This window comes from Eschrichtius robustus, chromosome 13 (assembly GCF_028021215.1).
Source record: "Eschrichtius robustus isolate mEscRob2 chromosome 13, mEscRob2.pri, whole genome shotgun sequence".
Lineage (NCBI taxonomy): Eukaryota > Metazoa > Chordata > Mammalia > Artiodactyla > Eschrichtiidae > Eschrichtius > Eschrichtius robustus.
In genome coordinates, this window is record NC_090836.1 from 9,163,930 (window position 1) to 9,189,419 (window position 25,490).

The following is a 25,490-nucleotide window of genomic DNA, read 5'->3' on the forward strand; positions in this document are numbered from 1 at the left end:
ATCCCATCAGGTATGGTACAAACAAGGGAAGATCTACAATTGCCTTTAAATGGATGGGAATCTGGCTACATGTTTCTACGTGAAAGACCCTCTGCCATAGAATGCACCTACTAGAACAATTTTCATCTTTAAAATGAATCAGAGATACAGCCTCCTGAAGGAAAAAATGCACTCTCCATCCAGGCTTTGATATATTTTATTGGAGCAAAACTTCAATAAAGGTGGCTTTTATTTAGAGAATTTAATGTGTGTGGGGACTATCCAATCCACTTGGACCCAAGTGAAGATAACCATTAAGCCTGTTTATGTATTTTCTTATTTTCAATTTGCATACAAAAGAAGCTTGCTTCACATTCATAAAAACCCCAACATCATAAATGACAAACCCTCCCTCACCCATCCCTTAATTAAATATAAACAAGTTTCAAAAAACACACAATTTAGATTGGTTTAATCTTGAAATGTAATCCAATAAGACTAAAAACTAAACATTTCAGGTCCTGTACCAAATAGTAAAATACTCGAAGGCCTTCAGGATCCCTAAAATTTAAAAAGATAAAAGTTACTTTTTTCTTCCTAAAATGAAACAACATAATAGTACAAATTAATTCCTAAAACAAAACAAAGACCAAAAACCTAAAACAATTAAGTTAAAGGAATTCTGAGGAGAAAGGAAGCATTTTCTGATAACTAAAATGGATATCCTGAACAATTCCCATCTCTATCTTTTCTGTAAGAAAAAAATACATAAATTTCTTCATCAGTATTCATTTCATATTTAAAGTGTTTATTTCCTTATAAAAAATATTTATGCATCACAAAAATGTTTAAGGCAAATAAAATTATAAAGATAGAAAAAAGAAACTCAATATTATATAATGTCATTCCTCATGGAATAATTATAAATATTTTGGTATTTCTCTAATTTTTTTCATAATTAAAATCATTCACTGTGGCCTTTTAAACATTACTTTTTCCATTACATTAAAAAAAATTCACAAATAATTTTTAATTAATTTAGCAATTCTCTCCTTGTTAGCATTTGGATTGTTTTCCAATTATGAATAAGGTTTTAATGAACATCTCTATGAATAATAAAGTTTTTTCATTATTTCAGAGTATTTCCTAGGATAGATGGATGTTCAGGAATGAAATTAGCTGGACAAAGATAAAAGAAAAATACTAACAGCTTTTGATGCATATTATCAAATTGCTTTCCAAAAAACACTGTTATCAATTTACAATCCCAGTAGGAAACAAATGCCACATCCTCACCAACTATAGGAAAATAGATGTGATAGTTTAAAAGTATCGCGCCGGTCTTTATGAACATAGCCCATTTGTATCCAGTAGTTATGCATTCATTCCTTTCTCCTTTCCTCTATAAATTATAAAGCACCTATTGTGTGCCAGGCATTGCACTAACTTTGAGATACGGCAAGGTTCTCAGGGAGCTTACACTGAAGCCAGTTAAGCAAACAAATAAGTTATTACAATTTAGGGGGATAGGAAAAAGACACTATAAGAACATTTTGAGGGGAAAGAGTGGAAAGAAATAATTGGAGGCAGAGAGATTTTTCAGACAGTGGTATATGGTACCGCACTTACAGAGCTTGGGAAGACACAGGTAGCTAAAGCCATACTTAAGCTATACTGGGGCTTTTTCCATTTCTTTCAAGTATTAAATCCAAGGAGGAGAATGATGTTATATGGGACTAATAAGGCTGATAAATCCAATACGGATTTCTTTTAAATTTTGTGACGCTGTGTCCAGATTAAGATTTTTTTTGGCAATCAGTAAAATATACCGCTAACTTCTTTGATAACAAGTTTTCACTACTATAAAAATGAGGATTACGTATACATAATAAACTGATACAGGTTGCAATTAAAATAATCTTCCCAAACTGGCTATAGTTCTAAAATGAGCCCCTCTAATAAATTATGTCAATTTAGTCAAAACGCTTTAACATACTCACTTTGACTGATTAACATCAATAAGAGAACCTATTTTTGATGTGGTAAAAGAAATGTGTTCATCTCCAATTACAATTTCAAGCTCCTGAAAAAAATAAAGCAGAGAAATTTAGTTAATATAAAAATCCATCCCACAAGATATATGTATTCTTGCTACCAAGAAGTCCCAATTTTTGCTGCAAGTTTTCTAGCCATCATAGAGGAGGAAAAAAAAACGAAGCGACCTGTTAGCTATGAACTATGTAAAACAAAACCTCACCAGCTCCTCAGGTGTCCCCAGTATCAGGATGAATCAGGAATTGCTTTCCAGGGGCTTCTCTGGCAGCGCAGGGGTTAAGAATCCGCCTGCCAGTGCAGGGGACACAGGTTCGAGCCCTGGTCCGGGAAGATCCCACATGCCACGGAGTAACTAAGCCCATGAGCCACAACTACTGAAGCCCATGCTCCGCAACAAGAGAAGCCACAGCAACGTGAAGCCCGCGAACCACAACGAAAAGTAGCCCCTGCTCGCCGCAACTAGAGAAAGCCCATGCGCAGCAACGAAGACCCAGCGCAGCCATAAATAAATAAATAGAAAGAAATGTAGATGTTAAAAAAAAAAGGGAAATCACGAAAAAAATAGAAAAAAAAAAAGAATTGCTTTCCAGAGATCTCAAAAAGATGATGCTATCAAATGAATGATATACTTATGAGTGACACAGAAATGTTTCTTATAGTGTGAGTAAAACTAGTAATATGGGTATAAGCCTATTTTTAATATAATAAATACAAACACATTTACCCTTTCTACCAGGCTCTACAAATAAACTGCATGGTATTAATAATAGCACTACTTAGCACCCACTATGTGTCAGGCCCGGTGCTAGGGACTTTACAAACATTCTCTGTAATCCCTAAAATTGGGCTAATAAAGCCTACCCTTCTCAGGCCAGCTTTATTTGCCTAATTTTACAAATGTGAAATCCAAGACTCATAAAGCAGAGGAAAAAAACTGTTGATGTAGAACCACTAGTAAGTGATGGTACTAATATTTGAATCCTGGACTATAATACTGAAAGATTCATACTCTTTTGACTTCACAAAACAATTAAAATTAAGAACTAGTAAAACAAACATAACATAATATAGGCATTTCTGGTGTGCCAAAATTAAGTATAAATTTTTCTCCATATTTTATCTGCAAATCTAAAATGAAGAAGTAGGAGGCTACGTCTGTAGTGATTTTTCAGTTTAACAGATGACCTTAAAGACACTCCTAGCTATGTATTTGAGCAGAAAATCTAATTATGCACAGTTTATGGCACACACAAAATGGAGAATTAAATAAGACTCTCAAACAATCACAAAATCTTTGACTTAAAGATCCAACAGACAATTTCTGGAGCATGAGTAATCCTCCCCACTAACCAAAACACACGAACACATCACCAAGTGGGTAGATGAAAACACTGCCCTCTCCCTGAGTCTAAAAGAGATAACAAAAGGCTTGTTGCTGTTTTTAATGCAAACGTATATATGTATAAAACAAACAGATCTAAATTTACTTCTTAAAAGTGTTTGCAGTGCATAAAATAAATACTGTTAACTATTACCTTTGCTTTCCTAAATAACATTTCTTTAAAGAGAAGTGTTAAGTTACTGCTACAGAGAGTCAGCATCTATTAGATTTCGCCACATTTTCTTCTAGTCAAAGAAGTTGTTATACAGTATAATCCTCGGGAATATACAAAAGCGAAATTAAATGTTTCTTCCTCCTGGGGTCATATCTCATTTCTCCAACAGGTGAAAAGACCCAATTCAGAAATCAAACTGGCTTTCTACAGAGTGAAATTAGGCCTTCAGAGCTCTTCAGCAGCCCATCGATTTTTCTGAAGGGAATATGAGAGGCAAAGGCAATGGTCAGTTGGAACAAAGAAACCAATCAAATCACTCTCTGGGGCATAAAGATGCAAGTAAGAACTTTCAAAGTTATAAATCTGGCGAAAGTGAATTTTACGTAGTCAATGAGAATGCTAATTCTCAAATTTAACAAACACTTGTGTTTTTTCCATCTATTTTTATTTCCTAATAAAATTAACCAATAATAGCAATTATTCATAACATTGTGAAAACATCTTAACTTTAGCTGGGGTGGCTGCAGAGAAGACCGTTCAGAAAGATGTCTAAACTGACGCCTTCACTACTAGGCGGTAGCACAGAAAATGACGCAAAGTGAAATAAAATTATAAAGTATTTACCAGGTGCCTACTAAATGGAAAACCCAAGACCCAATGAGGAGCTATTCTAAATAAACAAGGAGAAACATAACAATTATATTAACAACTTTTAGTATTTACGCATTTCAAGAATTATTAAATACGAACCTGCCGGCCAACCCTGTCAGGGGGAGGCCACAAAGCATCATCTTCTTTTGTAATTTCACTGTCATCAATAATTCTCTTCAGTTCCTCCATTACACTCTTGTGTACATAAGCCTGAAAACAAGTTATAAAAATTTCAGTGTCTCTCTATTTCTCGACACAACTCAGAAGCAAATAGTAAAACAGAGTTACAAACCCTGAGTATTCAAATAGAACATTAAAGAAAAATTTAATTCTGATTCTAAAAGTACAAGATGGGAGAGAATCATTCTTCCTTATGATGTTTCTTCACTCTCTTGCCCTTTCCTTTAAAACATATTTTTCCCTCTTCTCAACACCAGCCCCATCTTGAAACCTTGTATTCTGCCTTTGTAACACAGGACTCAAATACCTGTGGGTGGTCAACACAACATCTATGAGGTGAACAGTGACAAATACAAATACACATCACAGTTAGTGCTTTGAACTTTTTCTTATACCTAACTTTTGAGACTTTCATTTAAAATTCATACTGTGTTTAAAACATAATTATCAATTAGTTTTAAGTAATGAATAGAGTAAAAACACAAAGTTAATTATAAAATGAATTAAATGATACACTCGAATGTGGGACTACAACTTAATATATTCAGATTGCTTCTTTTGTTGTTATAGATGCTACAATCAGAAGCCTTTTTCAATCTATACATCGGCTTCTTCTTTACAGCCTCAAATGTACTTTAAATATGTAAATAAAACCATAGACATGAGGTAAACAGGCTTAATATAAAAAATTACACATCTGTAAAAAACTTACCTCTTTTCTGATCATGACATCATTTTTATAATTGCTGTTGTTAGCATATCTAAGTTTTCCTGTGGGAAGTGGAAAAAAATTCAATCTATAACAGCAAAAACTGCTAAAATATAAAGAAATGACATCATAAGCAATTCTGAAGGTAAAAACCATTTTATACTACTACTTTTATTAATATTTCCTCCCTCCTGGCCATAAGATCAATGCTGAACATGTATTTGCTGTTAAGTTGGCTGAAGTTGAAGCCAGTCAACTTTTTAAACTCCATGCCTTCAATACAATTCCATATAATGGGAGGGCCATTTTCAAGGCCCATTTTCTTAAGCTATGTCATGATCTAGACAGGGAATCTGAAAAAGGAACTAACATTTCTTCTAAAGTTTACATTACATGTCTTATTGGTGCTGAGTTACCCAGAACATTTAATCTAATCTGTAAAACAACCCTAAAAAGTATGTTTTATTCTCTCACCTATTCATAGTTGAGAAAACAGAGAGTTAAGTAACTTGCCCAGGGTCACACAAGATTCAGACCTAGATCTACCTTCTTCCAATACACATGCTTTCCCCACTACTCCAAAATGTTCTTTTAATTATTTTCCTTCAAATTAATGTACTATGGCAATGCTACTGTTTTAGAATTGTAGTTAAGAAGCACACAAACTATATCTTCTGAATAAAAATTGACCAGTTTGTTACCTGATCTACATTTAATTTTGATGTATTCCCTAATGTATGCTTCTCCTCACGGCTAGTCAGTTGCCCAGATACAGACGTAATGCGATCCTGAGCCTCTAAAATGACAGGTTATCCTAATGAGGAGAACCCCTTAGGAATCACTGTCTTTGGGACTCATCATTACTTATGGAAAGGTTGTGGAATGGTGTGGTGGCAGATGAGAACCAGTGTTCTGGAACGAAATTTCCCTGATAATCTTAGACTACTTAATTTACGTGACTGGCTAAAAGTGATACGGACAAGCTAAAAGTTGTTCACAGGCCAAGGCCCTGAAAACAGTATCACACGAAGAAAGAACAGATGGAGAATTCAGGTAAATTTGGCTCCTTAGCTAAATTTAGAAAAGACTTGGGGAGAACCAGGGAGAGTAAGGTGATTAAGGTTTCTAAATAATTGCAGAGCCGAAGTTACCCTGGCTTCTACATGAAATGTGCGATGTTCTTCCCCCTTCCTAATATGTGATCCTCCCTTAATTTTTCTTTCATGCCTTCACAGAATTTTGTCCAAAGCATGAACAGAGCACTTAATATCTATACTGCCTTACGGTTAGTTTCATGTCTATGTCACCCACCAAGGTATAACTCCTTGAGGGGAATTAAAGAGTCTTATGCACTACTGTCCCTTCAATTTTTGTTTTTACATGTTGCCCAGCACATAATATGCATTCAAAAAAGAAAAGTCTATGCAGTTGGACTGTCGTTGTTACAATTAGAATTCAATATACAGTACAACCATCTAAAGAGAATCAGAGCTGTCAAAAGACAGAATTTGCTGCACTTTCCTTGGGCAGCAGGCACTTTCACCTCATAGGGCTCTCAGCAGTCTGACTCCTTTTTTCCCCTCAGAGACCAAGAAAAAAACTACTCTCGTTTCAAGACTCACCTCAACTGTCACCTTCTCTAAAAAGACTGCGACTCTTTCATGTAGAACTAACCACGCCCCTTCTTTATAGTCTTAATGCATCCTACAGGGAACAACTGTATTTAGGCACCCCAAACACGTCATTACACTCATTTTTCTACACGTGGGGCTCCCCGCTTCAGAGCAGGCCTCATTCGTTTTTCTCGACATTTTGCCTTCCATACAGCGCCTGAATGAATAAAAAAGATGAATGGGCAGTCCGAAATTTACTGTTCACCGGAAGATTTGAAGCATCCATGCGTCCACCGCGTGGTGGAGATGTTCTCACAAACGTTCAAGTATTAGGTCGATAAACTAGACGGCCTTTAAGGTCCCTTCCGGTGAACTGATGCTAGGATTCTGAACTTTACTATCTGACAGGATCGGCTTTTCTTAATTAACTGACACCAATTTACTCGTTTATTCACAAAGCCAACGTACGCTTCCTATTTTCCTTAAGCTCCTCGGCCCTACTGCACACTCGCCAGCCGGCGGAGGCTCGCCCACCCACCCCAACTCCTCCGCGGCCTCTCCACTTCGCTTCCCCCTGCTCAGCACCGCGCTTCGTTGCCGCGGCCGCTTTTCTGCTCACCGTCCGGCCGAAACTCAAATTCCAGAAACTCGTGTCCAAACTTGCCCTTGTGCCCTACATAGTAGCGCAGGTAGAAATCGCTGGCCATAGCCATCTTTGTCCCCGAAAAGCCCGCCGAAGGCCCAGCAGACGTGCCGCCGGGCGCCTGGCGGTGACGTCAGTCGCCCAGGATAAACGCGTCACTCCGGCCCTTCCGCCTCCCGCGACCCCCAGAGGAAAGCGGCCGGGCGGAGACTCGAGTGAGAGACCCGGAGGCGCGCGGGGGGGCGGGACGGGCGGCAGCGACCTGAACTTTGCTTTACTAGGGTTGGAAGCATATTATTTTCAAAATTCAGTAGATCATATTCTATTAGGAAAGCAAAGAAGTGTAGAAATATGAAAGCATTTGTTATGGGCTTGGAACTAAGGTTTGCCAGTCGCTCTGACTTTTCGGGTCTCCAATTCTCGCGGCATCCGTGAGGTGGGTGTGGCCTTATTCCCCTGATTCGTGGAGTGAGTAAAGACAAAGCCCAGAATCAGAATGGCACATCGGAAAAACAAAACCCTTTTTCCGCTAGATTCCTAGCATGGGCCTTTCCCCCTCGGATAATGATGGCTAGTTATCCGACACCTAGAAGCCGGTAATAGTAGAGGCAAAGTAAAAAGAATTCATCAGACATGAGGTCTGAAATTTTGAAAGGCACGTTGAAACTGAAAAATCTCTGGCAGTCATGATATAAAAGAATTCCTTTTAATAGTAAAATTTATTCAGTAAGGGTTACTCTCTAGTGGCCTGTGGAGTTTTGGCAACTTGACTTAAGATCAAATGGTTTAGCCCGCGTTTCTCACCAGATAGAATTACACGGGGGAAGGGAAGGAGTGCTCAGCTAGGATAGGTTTTGAAGGATGGAGAAAGGCAAGGTGAGCTTTACACAAAGCCTATTGTTCAGATATTATTCATTACCTTTCTTTTACCAACACACAGAATAATACTGCCTGTTGGATGATATTTAACCTTCAGTGGGATTTGGTAGAAAGAGTGGCAGTCAGAAGACCTGGGATTCGTTCCCATCACGTATCTCTACCTAACCGTGGTTAAGACGCTATCTCTAAGCCTGTTTATTCGTCAGCCAAATGAATAGACTACGATCAACTTTGTCAAGCTCAAAGAACTGTTGAAAAGATCAGATGAGATAATGCATGTAAAATAAGATTTAGAATTTATAAAACATTATATAATGAGTTATAACGGGCATTTCCTACATGCCAGAAATTGTTGGGCACTGGTAATTTAAAAAGAGCCCTTTGCACTTGTAGTCTAGAAAACAAACATGTAGACACATATTAGCCCAAGGGAGCAAATGCTATAAGAAAAAAAAATTTTTTTAATGCTGGTAATACAGCAGAGGACACAAATCACTTCACTGGGGAAGTTGAAGAAAGGGGAAGTACCAGGGAAGGCTTGTGACAAGACGTGCTATTTGAATTGGACCTTGTTGGATAAATTCAGTATATGTTCAGAGGGATGGAAAAGCAAATAGCCTGAGCAAACGTGCAGTCGTGTTACAATGCATGCCTTGGGAAAGCCAAGAATTTCAGTATAATTAGAACACAAAGTTCATGGAAGTGGAATAACCAGAAAAGCAGACTGGGCAGGTTATGTTGAGTCTGTATTAGCAATTGTATAACTGTCAATATAGAAAACTATATTTAACCATTGTATAAATGTTAATATAGAAAAATTATTCAGTTCCAATATAGGCTGCCATTATGGAAAATATAAAAGAAACATAAAGCACCATCCCTCATCACTAGGGTGATGAACCATTCCAGTTTGCCCAGGACCAAGGAGTTTCCTAGGATGTGGGACTTTCAGTCTTAAAACCTGGAACTTCCCAGGCAAACTGGGATACGTCAGTCACTGTACTTGCCACACAAATAATCCACAGAAACTTGATCGTAACATTCCATAGTATCTCTGAAAATATAGGCAGTAATCCATTTGTTTTTTGGTAGGGAGCCTCATGCAATCTTTGAATTTCCTAATGCATTTCCTTCCCATTTTTGGCAAATGTGCCAAGTGTTCACGCTTACCTAAGTAGAGCTATAGGTACCAGATCTGTGACTGTGTAAATAGAGCTTATGGAATGCACAGGGTTAAGATTTTTATCTGTAACCAATTACTGTCTTTATCCCCTAAAAAAACATCTGAGCTCAAGACTAATTCTCTCTAACCCTATCTGTTTTTAAGATGAAATGTGAAAATATACTTACTTAATCTTTCCTATAATTAGCAGAAAAAAAAAAAAAAGGCCAACTGTACGTCTCTTGTGTCACCGTAAAGATTGGAAAGTGATAAAGCATTTGTGTATTGTGGTCTTCTTGGATGTTATACACCAGAGCTATGGAAACTTTCTGAATGGCTACTGAGCACTTGAAATGTGGCTAGCGAGACTGAGGAACTGAATTTTTATTTTTAAATATTATTTAATTTGTGTGAACTTAATATTTAAATAGCCAGACATGTCTAGTGGCTATCATTTTGGACAATAAAGTTATATAAGAACCATTTTATATGCTTTTACATGGGCTGGAAACAGAAAATATTTTTGGAACATTGAGAAATCTCAATCTCAATGGCTGTAAGCTTCAAATTAGGACATACTTACTGGCAACAGCATAGTTTATTTGTAAAAATAAATGTTTGGGCTGCTTAAATGAAGCCAAATGAAGAACTATTTCTGCCTTTGCTAATGCAGTCTCTGTGGTTAGCTTCAAAAACCCTTGTGAAGTAATTAAGAAATAAACATTTTATTTTCCAACTCCAGCTGAAATGAAGGCTTAATGATTTAATCAAATACACATTATTCATTGATAAAATAATGATTTCCCATTCAAGTTTTTAAGTTTATTGCTTTCAACTTCATGATGACGAATCAAGTCAGAGGGCTAGGGTCAGAGATGATTATTTCTTCTAAGTGTTAATTTCGTCTTTTAAAATATTCTGATGTTTCCTGTGTCTAAAATTCTCTCTTCCTTTGATCTCTCATGTCTGCTCTGTCCTTACACCTCTTTTGCCTTTTGCCCCACTATTTAAAAGTATCAAATCATTCCTACTTACAATTTCCAGAAATATGTTATGATTTTCTTGTGATAACTAGAGAAGATAGTTTTGTTTTGTTTTTTAATTTTCATTTATTTATTTATTTGGTTGCATTGGGTCTTCGTTGCTGTGCGCAGGCTTTCTCTAGTTGCAGCGAGCAGGGGCTACTCTTTGTTGCAGTGCGCGGGCTTTTCATTGTGGTGACTTCTCTTGTTGTGGAGCACAGGCTCTAGGCGCACGGGCTTCAGTTGTTGTGGCATGTCGGCTCAGTAGTTGTGGCTCGCGGGCTCTAGAGCGCAGCCTCAGTAGTTGTGGCGCACGGGCTTAGTTGCTCCTCGGCATGTGGGATCTTCCCGGACCAGGGTTCGAACCCGTGTCCCCTGCATTGGCAGGCGGATTCTTAACCACTGCGCCACCAGGCAAGCCCAAAGATAGTTGTTGTTTTCATTATGTTATCAGTAGCTTTTGAATAGTTTTGATTTTGTATTTACAGACAAAAACTGTTAGGGCTAGCTCATTACATTAAACGGATCAGAGTAGTAAATCAAGAATATTATATGGTCTAACACAATATTCTAAGGTAATTGAAATGTTTTTAAATGTCAGAATGACTATGGTCTATTTCAGTCTTCATTCCATCCATCCACCTTTCTCTCTTCCCTTCTGTAGTAGACTTATCTGTTTTAACCATATATGTCTTTTAAACCAGGGGTCCCCAACCTTTCTGGCACCAGGGACCGGTTTTGTGGAAGACAGCTTTTGCACGGATGTGGGGTTAGGGGGATGGTCAGGCGGTAATGCGCGCAGTGGGGAGCGGTGGGGAGCGGCATATGAAGCTTTGCTCGCTCTCCCGCTGCTCACCTCCTGCTGTGCGGCCTGGTTCTTAACAGGAGCGCCCCCAACCAGGGGTTGGGGACCCCTGTTTTAAACCACTCAGTGGAGTTACTTTTTTTAATGAGAAAACCACCATCATGCAGAAACACCAAAACTTCCACACCATTGTTTCTCAAATAGGTTCATATATGGTGAGCACTTGAAGCTATTGCTAGATTATTACAACATGATATATTCAATTCCATTATTCAAACTAATAATTTATCGAGCATATGACAATATTATATGCTTCTAACACATAGCATAACCACTAATTCTTATTTCCATACAAGTAAAACCAGTCTGCTAAATTAAGCATAATAGGTGATTCTCCCAGTCTTGTATTTGATACACATTTATTTGTTTAAATGAGTCATGGTAGAGCAAAAATTTAACAACAGTTGTTACAGCAAGGTTAAGATTTAGAAGATTCTATTCGCTAAACTTTTTCTTTAGCATGGTGAAAAATATTATTATTCAATTTTAATAGAAAATACCTAAAACTAGTGTTGTGCACGAACATGATTTGAGAACTACTGGTTCAGACTATTCTAAGTTGAATTACATTGTCAAGTTTCAATGAGACGTGGTTTCCAGGTGGGCATTTGCTCAGTTCCTAGCTATTTTGCAATTTTTTTTAACCATAAAGCATACATTGGAAAAGCAAGACTGGGAGAGGAGGGAATGAAAACAGTAAAACAAACCCTAACCTGGATTCAACTTGATTAAATGGTAAATATTTTCATTCTTTTTTCCATTCATTAGCTTGGGAATACCTGGTATGGCTGATAAGTCAAAGATGCCAGAAATATAATTCTCCTTTAGAGAAAGCCTGGCCAAGTGAGGGAAAGACCCAGTTTCCTCTGAATAAACAATTACTGTATCCAATGTTCCAGACCTATATCCAGAAAAACAAAGTTTAAAATAGCAATTGTCTGCTTCTTTACCTCCTACCAAAACAAACATTAACATACAATGTGAAACAATTAGAAAATATTTTAAAAATAAGATTTATTTGAAGCAACTATACTCCAATAAAAATTTAAAAATATTTCTTTATTTTACCAATTTTAATTTATATTGCATTTATTTTATACTGTGTATATTTTATATCTACATATAAATTATATAATTTTATTAGGGTTGAGTGCTCAAAATATTTTTCCTAATAAAGATATGTAATAAAAAAAAAATGAGGGGCACCAATTTACTACCAAATAAGTGACTTGAGGGCTTGAGTCATTCAGGATTTGTCTTTATTTCTTCCATAGAAGCTAACTTTGAGCTTTGTATGTGGTATACAATGAATAACTATTTGTAGAATTAATATTTTTTTCTCTTCCATATTTTAAAAGCTACTCTTTTCCATTGAGTCTCTTTTTGTACATGGTGGGGATTTTGAGAAGTATTCCCTCTTGGATCATCTGATCTATTCCCAGACTGTTGGTAGAGTTGATTTTTATTATTCCTAATTTACCCCTGATGGATGAGTGTCGAGTGCTACTTTGAATATCATTGGTAAAGGTGAATTCATTATTTCCCTTGCAAAAAAAAAATACAGCGTGAAAGAGCAATGCTGCATTTCATCATGCACCACTCTCCTCCCACTTCACTATACCTCCCTCCCACTAGCCTCCTTGCAGTTGCTCAAGCTGAGTTTTTTCTTGCCTCAGAGTTTTCACATACATAATCCTTCAACTGGAAGGCTCTTCTCACTGTCAGGCTTACTCACGCATCCCTAAGGTCTCAGTCTAAATGCCGTTTTTTCAGGGAGGTCCCCATTTTATACTCCCTTCTACTACCCTATACTTTCTCTTCACAGCACTTATCACAGCTGTAATTAACAAATACCCACATAAATGTGTATATAGTGTCTCTTGCTTTCTAGACTGTAAGCCAAAGCTCTCCTTTTCTTATTATCCAACACCTAGCATGGCGTCTGGCACAGTTGGCCTTAACACTCTGAATGTGCTGAGCCATTCTTCCTCCCTTCTCCCTATTGCTGCTTACCACGCATTTAAATTCTGTCTAGTCATTGCGGTATTCCTAGAGGTGCAAGAATCATTATTCAGTTGGGCGACTCATCATGACTCCATCAGGATTCTAACTTCTGCAAGTTTTTCAACTGCCAGTCATTTTCCTATAGCAGCCTTGGATGTCCCTTCTAGAGTATCCAAGGTATTGTTTAAAATCACAGACCGCATGTTCAACCGAACTGTCATTATCATGGTATTTCCAGTATTTTGAACTAGTAGGAGATGACTGTCATCATCCAGACGCTCACACAAAAATTATGACTTCCTCATTTTAGTCAAGTGGTATTTGCACCATACCATCATCTTTAAGCATGTCCTCCCTTGCAGTGTGACTGACAGACCGAGGTTCTCTTCTTGGCCACCGTAGGTGTTAAATGAAAAAGATATGAAAGATTCTAGGCTAGTAAGGATGAGAGTAAGGAAATTAACATTTATTGAGCACATAGTATGTGCCAGATATGGTACAAATATATACTGTCATTCAATCCTCATGACAACCCTGTGAGGTAGGTAGTATCCCCTTTTCACGCATGAGGAATCCCTTTTCTGACAACATAGATTGCCTCTTGAATTTTTCTGTTGACATTAGCTTTCATTTATCTACTGTTATCCTCCCTATTGGAGAGATTTTGGCAACTGTATAACCTGAAAAGCCTACTTGCACTCAATAAATATGAATTTAGTGAAATAACTTTCACAGTAGATCATTGGATGATTGAAAATGGGAACCCATCATCCTTCCATCTCAGGTTACATCCTCTTCTAGCCCTTGTTAATGACGTCCTTGCCTACTAAGCACTTTTGCTTGATTTCCATATTTCCCATTTATTAAATACACAGTGTATTCATCATCGACCCAATTGACCCTCTGGGCTCAGTCTCCCTAGTCTCATAGGGGCCAGGAAGCCAGACTGTTGAAAAGTACAAGTTGAATGTTCTTAATCATGAAATGAGCCCTCCAGCTTCTAGTTAAAATGGTACCAACAGGGTTCACCTACCTCAGAATTAGATCAAAAGGGACCATATTTCTCCTATATACACCTTAGGGGGAGCTCAGAAGTCTTCCTTAATGGTTCTCCTTCAGCCCTGCATGAACGGACCAGGAATGAAGTCCTGTATGTCCTTCCTCCCCCTTCTCTCTGAAGGATGACCTTGGTCCTCATCTATACTCCTGAGCAAGTAGAACCTTCAATTTTCTTCTCATCAACTTCTTTATCAGCTTTCTCTTCCCTCATTTGATTCCAATTTTCTGGACCTTATAATAGTCTAGATAAAAGCGTGTTTCAAAGGAAACCAGCCTGTGGTAGGAGGGACCAGCTTATCTGTGCCATGCTGCGACAAACACTGCAGGCTTGTAAAACCTCCCTTGCATTGACACGGTCCATCCATCTACCCTGCATCTTCAGGACTGGGATAACAGAAATGAAACTGTACTTCTCAGTCTCGAGGGTGTATGGTGTGTGCAGCCTCATCTAGCATCATTTCAGGTTTCTAGGGAAATGTGTAGGGGAAGATGCAGGATCCATGTCCCGTACCTCCCTTTATGTCCCAGTAGAAAGTCTTTTCTCTGTTCTTGGAGGAATTGGTTCCAAGAGTATATGATCTCCCAAAAATGTGTGTTGCCCAGGATCTTCAAAGGACGCTATAGCTATAGGAGAGACTCTCCACGCTGACGCCTGCCACAGCTGCGTACAATTCAGGCACCACCAATTCTGGTACTTGCAACACAGCCTTGTCATTTGCAGTTCGAGCGGCAGTTTCCAGGCGTGAGTGTAGCTCTCTAAGTGAGGGGCGGCTGTCCTCACTCCAACGCCAGCAGGACTTCATGAGACTGTACCTGAAAGGGAAACAAGAGAAACAAGAGAAACTGTCTCCCCTCCTAACAAACCTTAACAAAAGAAACCTACGAGTCTTTAATCTACTTCTCATTGCTGTGTCCCATATGCTTCCCAGAGAATACTGTTCCTTCTCATCCTCCTAATGCTAAGTCTCTTAATATCATCTTCTCAACAGGACCCTTTTTATAAAAGGAATGACTAAATATTTCTTAAACTACAATCAGTATGACAGAACAGTTTTTTTTTTCCATTAGATTACCAAAAACTCTTAAGTGTTTTCATCTTACATGTTATTAATTTGCATCATTCCAGACCATTGCTATAACTTATCTACCAGTATGAGCTACATTACAGCAAGGAAAATAAGAAGGTATGGAATAATACGATTCATACTAATTTCAGATAATGTAATTAGATGGTTCCTTCCTTTAATCCAGGTCATTTCCCCCCTTTATTACTTAGCTTCTCCAGGAAATTGCCTTAATCGAGATAGAAGTACTTACCACCTTTAATCTGTCTTTGCTTCAATCCAGTTTCTAGAGAATTTACAACATAGCCTGTTTTCAAACAGTCTTCATCAAGTCTCATTCCTGCCCAAGAACCTACAGTGATTTCCCACTGCTCACCATATAAAGTCAACATCCCACCCCCTAGCTTCTTACCACATAGTTCTTGCCTAACTGAAGCCCTCTCCTCCTGACAAGTCAGTGTCTTGCTATGCCCTAGATGTGGTTAGTAACACCCAACTCTGTCTTTGCTCGTGCTGTGCCCAATTCCTTGAATATCCTCTCCATGGTTATCCTTTCCCACAGGTTTAAGTCTCAATTCCTTTCCTTATAAACCTCAGCATGCACTGTGTTTCCCACACTCATTAATGTTGTACGATGAGACTTTGTATAAGATGCTACTTTAATAATACTGCTAACGTTTTACCAAGAACTTACTTATTATAAAAGGCATGGTAGGGAAACTTAACATGCATTATTTCATTGTAGCCTCACAATAATTTTGAGGTAGGATTATCATTATACCTATTTGAAGATAAGTAAACAACGCACAGTAAAGTAGTAGGACTAGGGCTGAACGTGTGTCTTTTTGACTCCATGAGATGAATCTGAGCTTTTAACCATTCTACTTATTGCCTCAAACTTTATGTTGATTTTCATGTTGTTTCTGATATCCTTCTTCAAGACCAGGTACTTTATCAGTTAAATGTCTCTCCCCACTATCAAGGACAGCCTTTTATACACATAAAGCCTATGAGAAATATTTGTCAGCAACTTCATTCTAGTATACCCAGCCAGTATCACTATACTGTGTGTATGTGTGTGTATATACACATAAAAATATATATCAACAGTTTTGATATTTAACATTTTTTAACATGCTTGATGCTGTAACTGTTTAATGTTGGGAAACCCAGGTGCTGGAAATTTACCTTTTCAGTGCTGAAAAATTTACAAAATAGCAACAACTTTAATAGAAATGTATATTAATATATTAACTCCTGTCTTCTTAAAAATAATTTAACCTTTTCTTATGTTCTATAACAACCTTTTTTTGTACTTTATTGGTTATAAAATTCTGAGGGTAATTTTTAATTTTTCCATTTTCTGCCTCTACGTTAGTTCACCAACTGTCCCTTTCTGCTGACAATTTGATATCCTCCTTCTCCTGTCTAATTTCTTCTCACCCCCCCCCTTTTGGTTGGCTTCCAACATGCTTAGAACTGGGAAAACAGATAATCAATATTTTTTTAAGTTAAATATTAAATAGGAACCAGTGAGTAACCGTAGTGCAATGGATTTTATGACAACTATATTAGAACTGAAGCTAGTAGTCTCTAACTGAGACTGACATTTAAATAGATAAAACACTACTGTATTTGCATTGGATTTGGTCTATTTTAAAAGCTTCCAGAAGAACTAAGCTTTAACAACGTTAGCAAACTTAAATTTCTAATATGGTACTCAGTGGTTGCCTCAATATTTTGTGTGTGTGTGTATGTATACACACATACATACATATGATATACATATACATGTACATCGTATATGTGAGCAGATGTGTTTTACTGCATAGGTTTGGTTTAGGGTTGTACATTAGCACATAAAGGACAGCTGAGGGTCATCTGAGCCACTTTGAAAGGGGCACGACTGATGAAGAGCAAAAAAAGATTTTAAAAACCATTTACATGGTGTGTGTGCAGCTACTGGGTCTCTTCATGATTTTCCTTCTTTGGAGATACTGTAGGATGCTGGTAGGAGGGACTTCAGGATATGGAGGTGCCCCTGTTGGTATGGAAAGAATGAGAGTAGTAAGAGAACTTAAGGGTCCTCTGGAATATAAAGTATAACTAACACTACTCTCCATCCACCTGGGCTAATTGCCTGCAAAAGTATAGCCATAGGAAAAATAATAGATATAAAATAATTGCTCCCTGGTGATCAAGTAAGGATATAGCTTAGAGAATTTTGGAAAAAAAGAGACGGGGGGGGTGGGTACTGATAACTTAGCAGAACGTTGAGTCTTTAGGAAAATAACAAAATAAAGCAAAGTGAGAAATGAGATCTGCCCTCTACTTCCCAAACATGAGAAGGTGCTATAGTTTCTCCATCAAGTGGATTAATAAATCTAAAGACAATACTTTTATGTTTATGCAAGATCATCCTTGGAATCATCCTTGGAATCATCCTTGGATTTTAAAACATCCCATGGAATTGGTAAAGTCTTGAGGGAAAGAAAGGGAAAGAAAGCAAAAGAAAGTTAAAAACAGAAAGAGGGAAGGAGAGAGAGAGGGAGGGAATCAAGACATTACACGACTATCTCAAAAATCAGGATTCTATGTCAACTCAGTTCAACCTTCAGAGATTGTACCGAAACCCCTTCCCATAGCAAATGTCATCCACCACCCAAATAAACATCCTTGTATATCTTTGTATAGGCGCACACTACTTTGGGGATCCTCCTTACCTAGCGTCACCATCTCGTAGAGCAGTATCCCAAAAGACCAGCTGTAAAAGAAACAAGGCCATGGATTTAATTTCTATTTCTGCCTTTCGTAAAGACAGCTCACTTAAATACCAGAGGCCTTCAGTAAGAACCCCATTACAAAGGCAATGAAAGGGAATCAAGGGTGACTGATACAATAAGCAATGAGGTAGTGCCATTAGAAAGCATTTCTGGGCTTCCCTAGTGGCGCAGTGGTTGAGAATCTGCCTGCCCATGCAGGGGACGCGGGTTCAAGCCCTGGTCTGGGAAGATCCCACATGCCGCGGAGCAACTGGGCCCGTGAGCCACAACTACAGAGCCTGCGCGTCTGGAGCCTGTGCTCCGCAACAAGGGAGGCCGCGATAGTGAGAGGCCCGCGCACCGCGATGAGGAGTGGCCCCCGCTCGCCGCAACTAGAGAAAGCCCTCGCACAGAAACCGAGAGCCAACACAGCCAAAAATAAAATAATTAATTAATTAATTAATTAATTTAAAAAAAAAAAAGAAAGCATTTCTGTCCAATCCCCTTAGAATCTAAACTATTTGAGTACTGAATTTATGTCTCCTTTTTTCTATATTACACATTAATAGATATTTACCATTATTTGCTAAATTGTGAGTGTTTGTGCAAACGTGCAAAGATATTCACCCAAACATACAGAAATTCCCCTCTGCATCTTTTTCATCCTTTCCATTTCTCCCTGCTGAAATTCTAGCCTTTATTCTTAGCTCAAGGCCAAGCAAGTTTTATCATTTATCTACTATTTCCTCAGTAGATCTAATTGCCCAAACCTAGGAAAAATATTAACAGAACAAGTTTTATACATAATTGGGGTAGGCATTTGCCTAAGCAATATGATTCAAGAGATGTATATTTCACTATTCTATAATATCATCATTAAATGAGCAATATTTCCCAGTTAAGCTTATTATTCCCAGACCTCTATTCAAAAGCAGATGTCAGCGAAGCAGCAATGAAATAAAAAAGCAGTCTTCTGGGGACTTCCCTGGAGGTCCAGTGGTTAAGACTCTGCACTTCCACTGCAGGGGGGCATGGGTTCAATCCCTGGTCAGGGAACTAAGCCCCCCCATGCCACGCGGTGCAGCCAAAAAATAAATAAATAAAATAAAAAAGCAGTCTCTTAATTGACTCACCACATCAACTGATGTTCTAAATTTCCCCCACAACTCATAACATTCATGGCTAGTAAGATATTCTATATTATGTTTATGTGCTCCTCCGAGCAGTTGAGTTATATGGCTACCAAAAGTCAATCGCAGTTCTTTACAATCCTGTTTATGCCAATCCTATATGTAACTGTAATTATGTCATCAATTAAATATTATGTAAGCTGATTAAATATACATGCCAAAAGCATTAGCTCCCTGAAAACTAGATTGAATGCTTTGAAAATATTCTATAAAACCAAGCTGCTAAAAAGAAAATATTGTCAAATTGTGTGGGTGAGACAACTGTAGAAAACTGGGAAAAAATTAACAATAAATGTCTCTAGTCAAATTGCATCACAATTGTTTTCAAGTTTCTTTCTCTATTTAGAGTCATCCCAAACTGAAACTCAAAAATAATTCATTATGGGTGCTATTTATACAAGAAACACAACACGTAACTTCATTTAGCATAGAAGGTCTATCCCCTTGGCCCTCCTCCAAAAGATTGATAATTAAATATCTACTTATATGTTTTAAGTTAAAATAAATTGAGTATACACACACACATATGTATTTATTTTAATAAGTCCTAGTTCAACTAAACTTTTGATTAAGCGGACCTACCTCTTTCAGATAAAACTAGATAGACAGATAAAACTCCACAAGATTAAGTCCTCAGATACTAGCATGAATAATCTACTCACTTTTTTTTCGCTCCTAATTAAGGTTTCTAATCTAACACAGAGGGAATACTTCAAAAGGCACTACAAAGGATTGCAGGCAGATGTCAAATATGAGCTCTGCCACATAACACACATTTTTGCTTGAGAGTCCGACTTCTCAGTAGAGATTTCATGTGGAGACATAATTGACAATAGACCCAGTCATGTTCACGAGCTGGAGGACACCTGGGTCAAGAAAGGAAGAAATCCACAGGGCAGGAACAAACCATACATGTCTCCTTTGATGCCAGCCGGTCTCAGCAGAAGCCGTTCTGGGGCGAGCCACTTGAGAGGTACGATGCGAGTAGACGAGATGGCCCCTCGGGAGTGGACTTCATAAGCCAGGCCCAGTCCGCAGAGCTTAGCAGTGAGATCACACTGGATCAGGATATTCCTGGCTGCCACATCCCCATGGAACAGATGCTTATCCTGGAGAAATTCCTGTCAACATGAGATCAAAGATGGATCAGCTCTCTGAGGTCATGGCTTAGGCCACAGATAAAGAGAAACAAATCCTTGAAAAGACAAGGAGATTTTCTACTCTGAACACGCCTCATTAATAATGACATATTGCTTCCAAGTATTTATTAATTTTTTAATTAATTTTTATTTATTTATTTTTGGCTGTGTTGGGTCTTCGTTGCTGCACGCAGACTTTCTCTAGCTGCAGCGAGCAGGGGTTTATTGTGGTGGCTTCTCTTGTTGCAAAGCACAGGATCTAGGCGCGCGGGCTTCAGTAGTTGTGGCACGCAGGCTCAGTAGTTGTGGCTCTTGCGGCTTGTGGGCTTAGTTGCTCCACAGCATGTGGGATCTTCCTGGACCAGGGATCGAACCCATGTTTCCTGCACTGGCAGGCAGATTCCTAACCACTGCGTCACCAGGGAAGTCCCGTTTCCAAGTATTTATAATGAATCAGACATGTTTGCATTGTGTTTAAGATTAGCAAACTGATACCAATACTTCATTCCTTTTTTTAAAAAATTAAAAGACTTTAGTTTTTTAAGAGTTGTTTTAGGTTGACAGCAAAATTGAGTGGAAAATCCAGAGCACTCCCACATCCCTTCCCTCCCATTTCATAGTTTCCTCTATTATTAACAACTAGCATCAGTGTGATACATTTGTTACAACTGATGAACTGATACTGATACACTATTTTCAACTAAAGTCCAGAGTTTACATCAGGGTTCACTTTTTGCGTTGTACATTCTCTGGGGTTTGACAAATGATTTACACATTTTGCATACATTGATATACCTTTTATATTTTTGAAGACACATTTATTAGTAAATACACTAGCTTTGCTTTAAAACAAACAAATAAAGCTTAGCAAACTGACCAAATAATCCAAATAACATTTGTACTGTGTTTGGAAATTATAATCTGCTACTCTGACCCTGACCCTGGCCTGATTTTCCTCTCAGATAGGACCCAGCTAGACAAGGGGAAGGAGAGTAGGTTTCAAGTTTCTAGCAGCAGTCTCCCAAACAGGGTAATATATACATAGCAAAATTGAGTGTCATAATAATAAATTTATATACAGTTTTACATCATCTCATTTTGTCCCTAAAATAACTAGATGAGGTGAATTAGGGAAGTAACTTTCAGATAAATCTAAATGATTATATAAGGTCACACTGGTACTAAGTAGTAGTGACCAGAACCCAGTATTCTAATTCATAGGAAGTACTACAAATTCTACTAATACTTTTCAGGCCAGGCTGCAAATCAGAATTGCCTGAGAGATTTATAAATTCATAAGGTTTTCTCTCCGGATTTACTTAACCAAAATCTAGGAAGAGGGACCTGATAATCTATATTTTTAAGAAGTATCAAAATGATTATAGCACAGCCAAGAAGACATTTGAGAACCACTGCACCTGAATGACACTGATGTGTTGAAATCATTTCCCCCAACATCAAGGCATACAGAGATGCTGAAAAACTATACGTGACTGAAGCGCTAGAGACTGAGGTCTATGATTACTAAACAAGAATGGTGTGAAAAAATAAAAGGTGAAGGTGGTAACTTCCAGTCATTGATGGTGAAGCAAACAGTGACTAGCAGGGATTTTATTGGTTTTTTTGTTTTTTGTTTTTTTGTCTCAGGTGAGGTCTCAGAACAAAGATATTATACTCTAATGAGAAGAATTGAAGAATGTACTGATCTTGAGGTTGTTAAGAGTTAGAAAAAATACTATGATATTGCCTCATAAGTGGTAAACTAGGGCTCTGAGGAATGCTTCAGTGTGATGACTGCATCTCTATGGCACCCCTGCAATTATGGTTCAGAATACAAGGTAAGCTCTGTCCTGATACCCTAACTTTTTATTGAAGTATAGTTGATTTACAGTGTTGTGTTAGTTTCAGATGTACAGCAAAGTGATTCCGATATATATGTGTGTATATATATATATATATATATATATATATATATATACATATACACATATATGTATATATATATTCTTTTTCAGTTTCTTTTCCATTATAGGTTATTACAAGATATTGAATATAGTTTCCTGTGCTATACAGTAGGTCCTTGTTGTTTATCTGTTTTATATATAGTAGTGTGTATCTGTTAATCCCAGACTCCTCACTTATCCCTCCTCTCCCCTTTCCCCTCTGGTAATCATAAGTTTGTTTTCAATGTTGTGAGTCTATTTCTGTTTTTTAAATAGTTCATTTGTCCTGATACCCTAACTTTATCAAGGAAATATACCAACTAGGCCATCCAAACACCATAGTTAACATTTATTTGTATGATGTGCTCTCTCCCTTGCTCCATGAGAACTTCAACTAACTTTTTCTCACTTCATCACCTCTTTTTTCCTAAGCTTTCTCTGATTGCATTTAGATCCCTTGTATATTTCATACCTCAAGGTGGCAAGATATATCAAATACTAAAATAGTAGCTTCACAGAGCCCTAATTTTCCGTAGCTAATTTTAAACACAATTATCTAAATAATTTCATAGGAATAGTCATCTAAATTTCCTGAGTAATTCTGGTAAAGGTAACTTTTTTTTTTCTCTTAAACCTTGAGTTCTTTCTCTTCCCTGTTTATTTAGGTTAGTTTAAAATAAAGAAATGCTCTCACCTTTGCCCCTTCTTATTCCTCCTCTTCCACTTGTTCCTTGTTCTTTTTAAAGTATCTGTAATTCCTATCACATTCAGTATCAAAGCAAATCTACAACCTAACATGTTCTGAACTAGTATTTCTTGTTTTACAGGTATAAATTATAAGCTTCCTTCTGGTTCTGTAGCCTTTCACCCATTCAGTTTCTATTCCCATTTCTTCTCCCAACTTGCTTCCCCTTTCCCCTTTTACATCTGTTAACATTAGTATATATCTGGAAGTATGTGGACATACAGCTGTTGGCCCTGGTTTTTTACCCTTAAGACTGAGAAACCTTTTAAAACCCTCCCTGTTCCTTCTTTTTAAAAAAAATATAAATTTATTTATTTTATTTATTTATTTTTGGCTGCTTTGGGTCTTCATTGTTGCGCCTGGGCTTTCCCTAGTTGCTGCAAGCGGGGGCTACTCTTCATTGTGGTGCACAGGCCTCTCATCGCAGTGGCGCCTCCGGTTGGGGAGCACAGGCTTGAGGCGCACGGGCTTCAGTAGTTGTGGCATGCAGGCTCAGTAGATGTGGCTCATGGGCTCTAAAGCACAGGCTCAGCAATTGTGGCGCACAGGCTTAGTTGCTCCGTGGCATGTGGGATCTTCCCAGGGCTCGAACCTGTGTCCCCTGCATTGGGAAGCAGATTCCCAACCACTGTGCCACCAGGGAAGCCCCCCTGTTCCTTCTAAAAACCCTAAATTGGGACTTCCCTGTTGGCACAGTGGTTGAGACTCTGTGCTCCCAATGCAGGGGGCCTGGGTTTGATCCCTGGTCAGGGAACTAGATCCCACATGCATGCTGCAAGTAAGAGTTCGCATGCCGCAACTAAGATTTCGCATGCCACAACTAAGGAGCTGGCGAGCTGCAACTAAGGAGCCCGCTTGCTGCAATGAAGAAGCCCACGTAACGCAACTAAGAAGCCAGTGAGCTACAACTAAGGAGCCCGCCTGCCACAACTAAGACCCGATGCAACCAAATAAATAAATATTTTTTTAAAAAACACTTTAGGGCTTCCCTGGTGGCGCAGTGGCTAAGAATCTGCCTGCCAATGCAGGGGGACACAGGTTCGAGCCCTGGTCCAGGAAGATCCCACATTCTGCGGAGCAACTAAGCCCGTGTGCCACAACTACTGAGCCTGCGCTCTAGAGCCCACGAGCCACAACTACTGAAACCTGCGTGCCACAACTACTGAAGCCCGGGGGCCTAGAGCCCATGCTCCACAACAAGAGAAGCCACCGCAATGAGAAGCCCACGCACCACAACGAAGAGTAGCCCCCGCTCACTGCAACTAGAGAAAGCCTGCGCGCAGCAACGAAGACCCAACGCAGCAAAAAATAAATAAATAAATTTATTAAAAAAAAAAAAAACACTTTAAACTGACTACTTTTTTCCTAGAATTACCCTGAATTATATTATCTAAATAATTTCATGAAAGAATTGAAAACAATTTATTGGTGCTTGAGTTTCCGTCCCCTAGCTTCCATCTGATTTCCTTTATAATATATACCCCATTTGAGAGCATAACTGAGAAATATGACATTAAATACCAAGCTAACAAGAAAAATCACTGTCATCTGTTGTCATTTCTCCAAGCCTTACCACAGCCAAAAGGACCTGCTTCCCAATGTGATATATTTGTTTTTCTGTGAGGTCATAGGGAAGGCCATCCATGGTCATCACATCCTAAATAGATAGAGAAAAAAGAAGTATATCAAAATGACATGAACAGATCTGAAAGAAAAAATAGGGGCAGAGATATTCTTAAATGCAGTTATCAAAGCTAAAGAAAATACACAAAAATATAAGGACTATAAGATTCAAGGACAGATGTAATGAGAGATTCTCAGATACGCAGAGAAGTACCATGATTTATCGGACCAGGAAAACAGTAAAGAATGTAGATAAATAGCAGAATGAAGGAAGAACAGAATAGCAGGTAAGAAAGACAAGTATATATAAGACTATCCATTGGATAAAGCAGCAATTTTCCTAGGGCAGAATATGTGTGTGTGTGTGTGTGTGTGTGTGTGAGAGAGAGAGAGAGAGAGAGAGATTAATTAAGCACATTAACTCAACACATCTTGACTGAATGCCTACTATGTGCCAGATTCCATCTTAGGAACTCAGAATACAAAAGTGAGCAAAATAAATATGTCTACTGCCTTCTGGAGCTTATACTGTGGCAAACATGTGAATCAAAATAAAATAATCATACATAAATACATGGTTACATATCTATAAGTGCCATGAAAGAAATGTAAAAGAGATCATATGATGGTGGAGGAAAGAGAGCTCA

At 38.2% G+C, this 25,490-nt stretch overlaps 2 protein-coding genes and 1 long non-coding RNA gene across 5 annotated transcripts in view; 1 reads left to right on the forward strand and 2 right to left on the reverse strand.

The window, feature by feature from the left end:
• Positions 1-211: 211 nt before the first annotated feature.
• MAGOHB (mago homolog B, exon junction complex subunit) lies at positions 212-7,744 on the reverse strand. Its single transcript, XM_068561032.1, has 5 exons — positions 7,363-7,744; positions 5,134-5,192; positions 4,341-4,451; positions 1,980-2,062; positions 212-540 (listed from the first exon to the last, which is right to left on the reverse strand). Exons 1-5 carry the CDS (start codon positions 7,454-7,456, stop codon positions 441-443), a joined length of 447 nt encoding a protein of 148 aa, XP_068417133.1. The 5' UTR covers positions 7,457-7,744; the 3' UTR covers positions 212-440.
• Positions 7,570-24,580, forward strand: LOC137775297 (uncharacterized). Of its 2 annotated transcripts, none has more exons than XR_011075998.1 (3): positions 7,570-7,601; positions 22,180-22,370; positions 24,203-24,579. It is a non-coding gene; the product is annotated as an uncharacterized lncRNA (long non-coding RNA). The 2 variants fall into 2 exon arrangements; XR_011075999.1 differs by having other exon boundaries at positions 7,576-7,822; positions 24,203-24,580.
• STYK1 (serine/threonine/tyrosine kinase 1) overlaps positions 12,464-25,490 on the reverse strand; it is a 49,115-nt gene continuing 36,088 nt past the window's right edge. For both annotated transcript variants that reach the window (XM_068561031.1, XM_068561030.1), the window contains exons 6-10: positions 24,794-24,877; positions 20,306-20,514; positions 18,165-18,205; positions 17,386-17,482; positions 12,464-15,190 (exon numbers count right to left, since the gene is read on the reverse strand). In XM_068561031.1, coding sequence (XP_068417132.1) covers positions 14,986-15,190; positions 17,386-17,482; positions 18,165-18,205; positions 20,306-20,514; positions 24,794-24,877 — 636 coding nt within the window. In that variant the 3' untranslated portion in view covers positions 12,464-14,985. The remainder of the gene's footprint in view (positions 15,191-17,385; positions 17,483-18,164; positions 18,206-20,305; positions 20,515-24,793; positions 24,878-25,490) is intronic.

Coding starts and splice junctions, on each gene's coding strand:
- MAGOHB (XM_068561032.1), bottom strand. CDS start 7,456: ATGGCTATGGCCAGCGATTTCTACCTGCGCTACTATGTAGGGCACAAG. Junction 5,193..7,362: donor ATTTGAGTTTCGGCCGGACG/GTGAGCAGAAAA, acceptor CACTTCCCACAG/GAAAACTTAGATATGCTAAC. Junction 2,063..4,340: donor CTGACAGGGTTGGCCGGCAG/GTTCGTATTTAA, acceptor TATTTTTTTCAG/GAGCTTGAAATTGTAATTGG.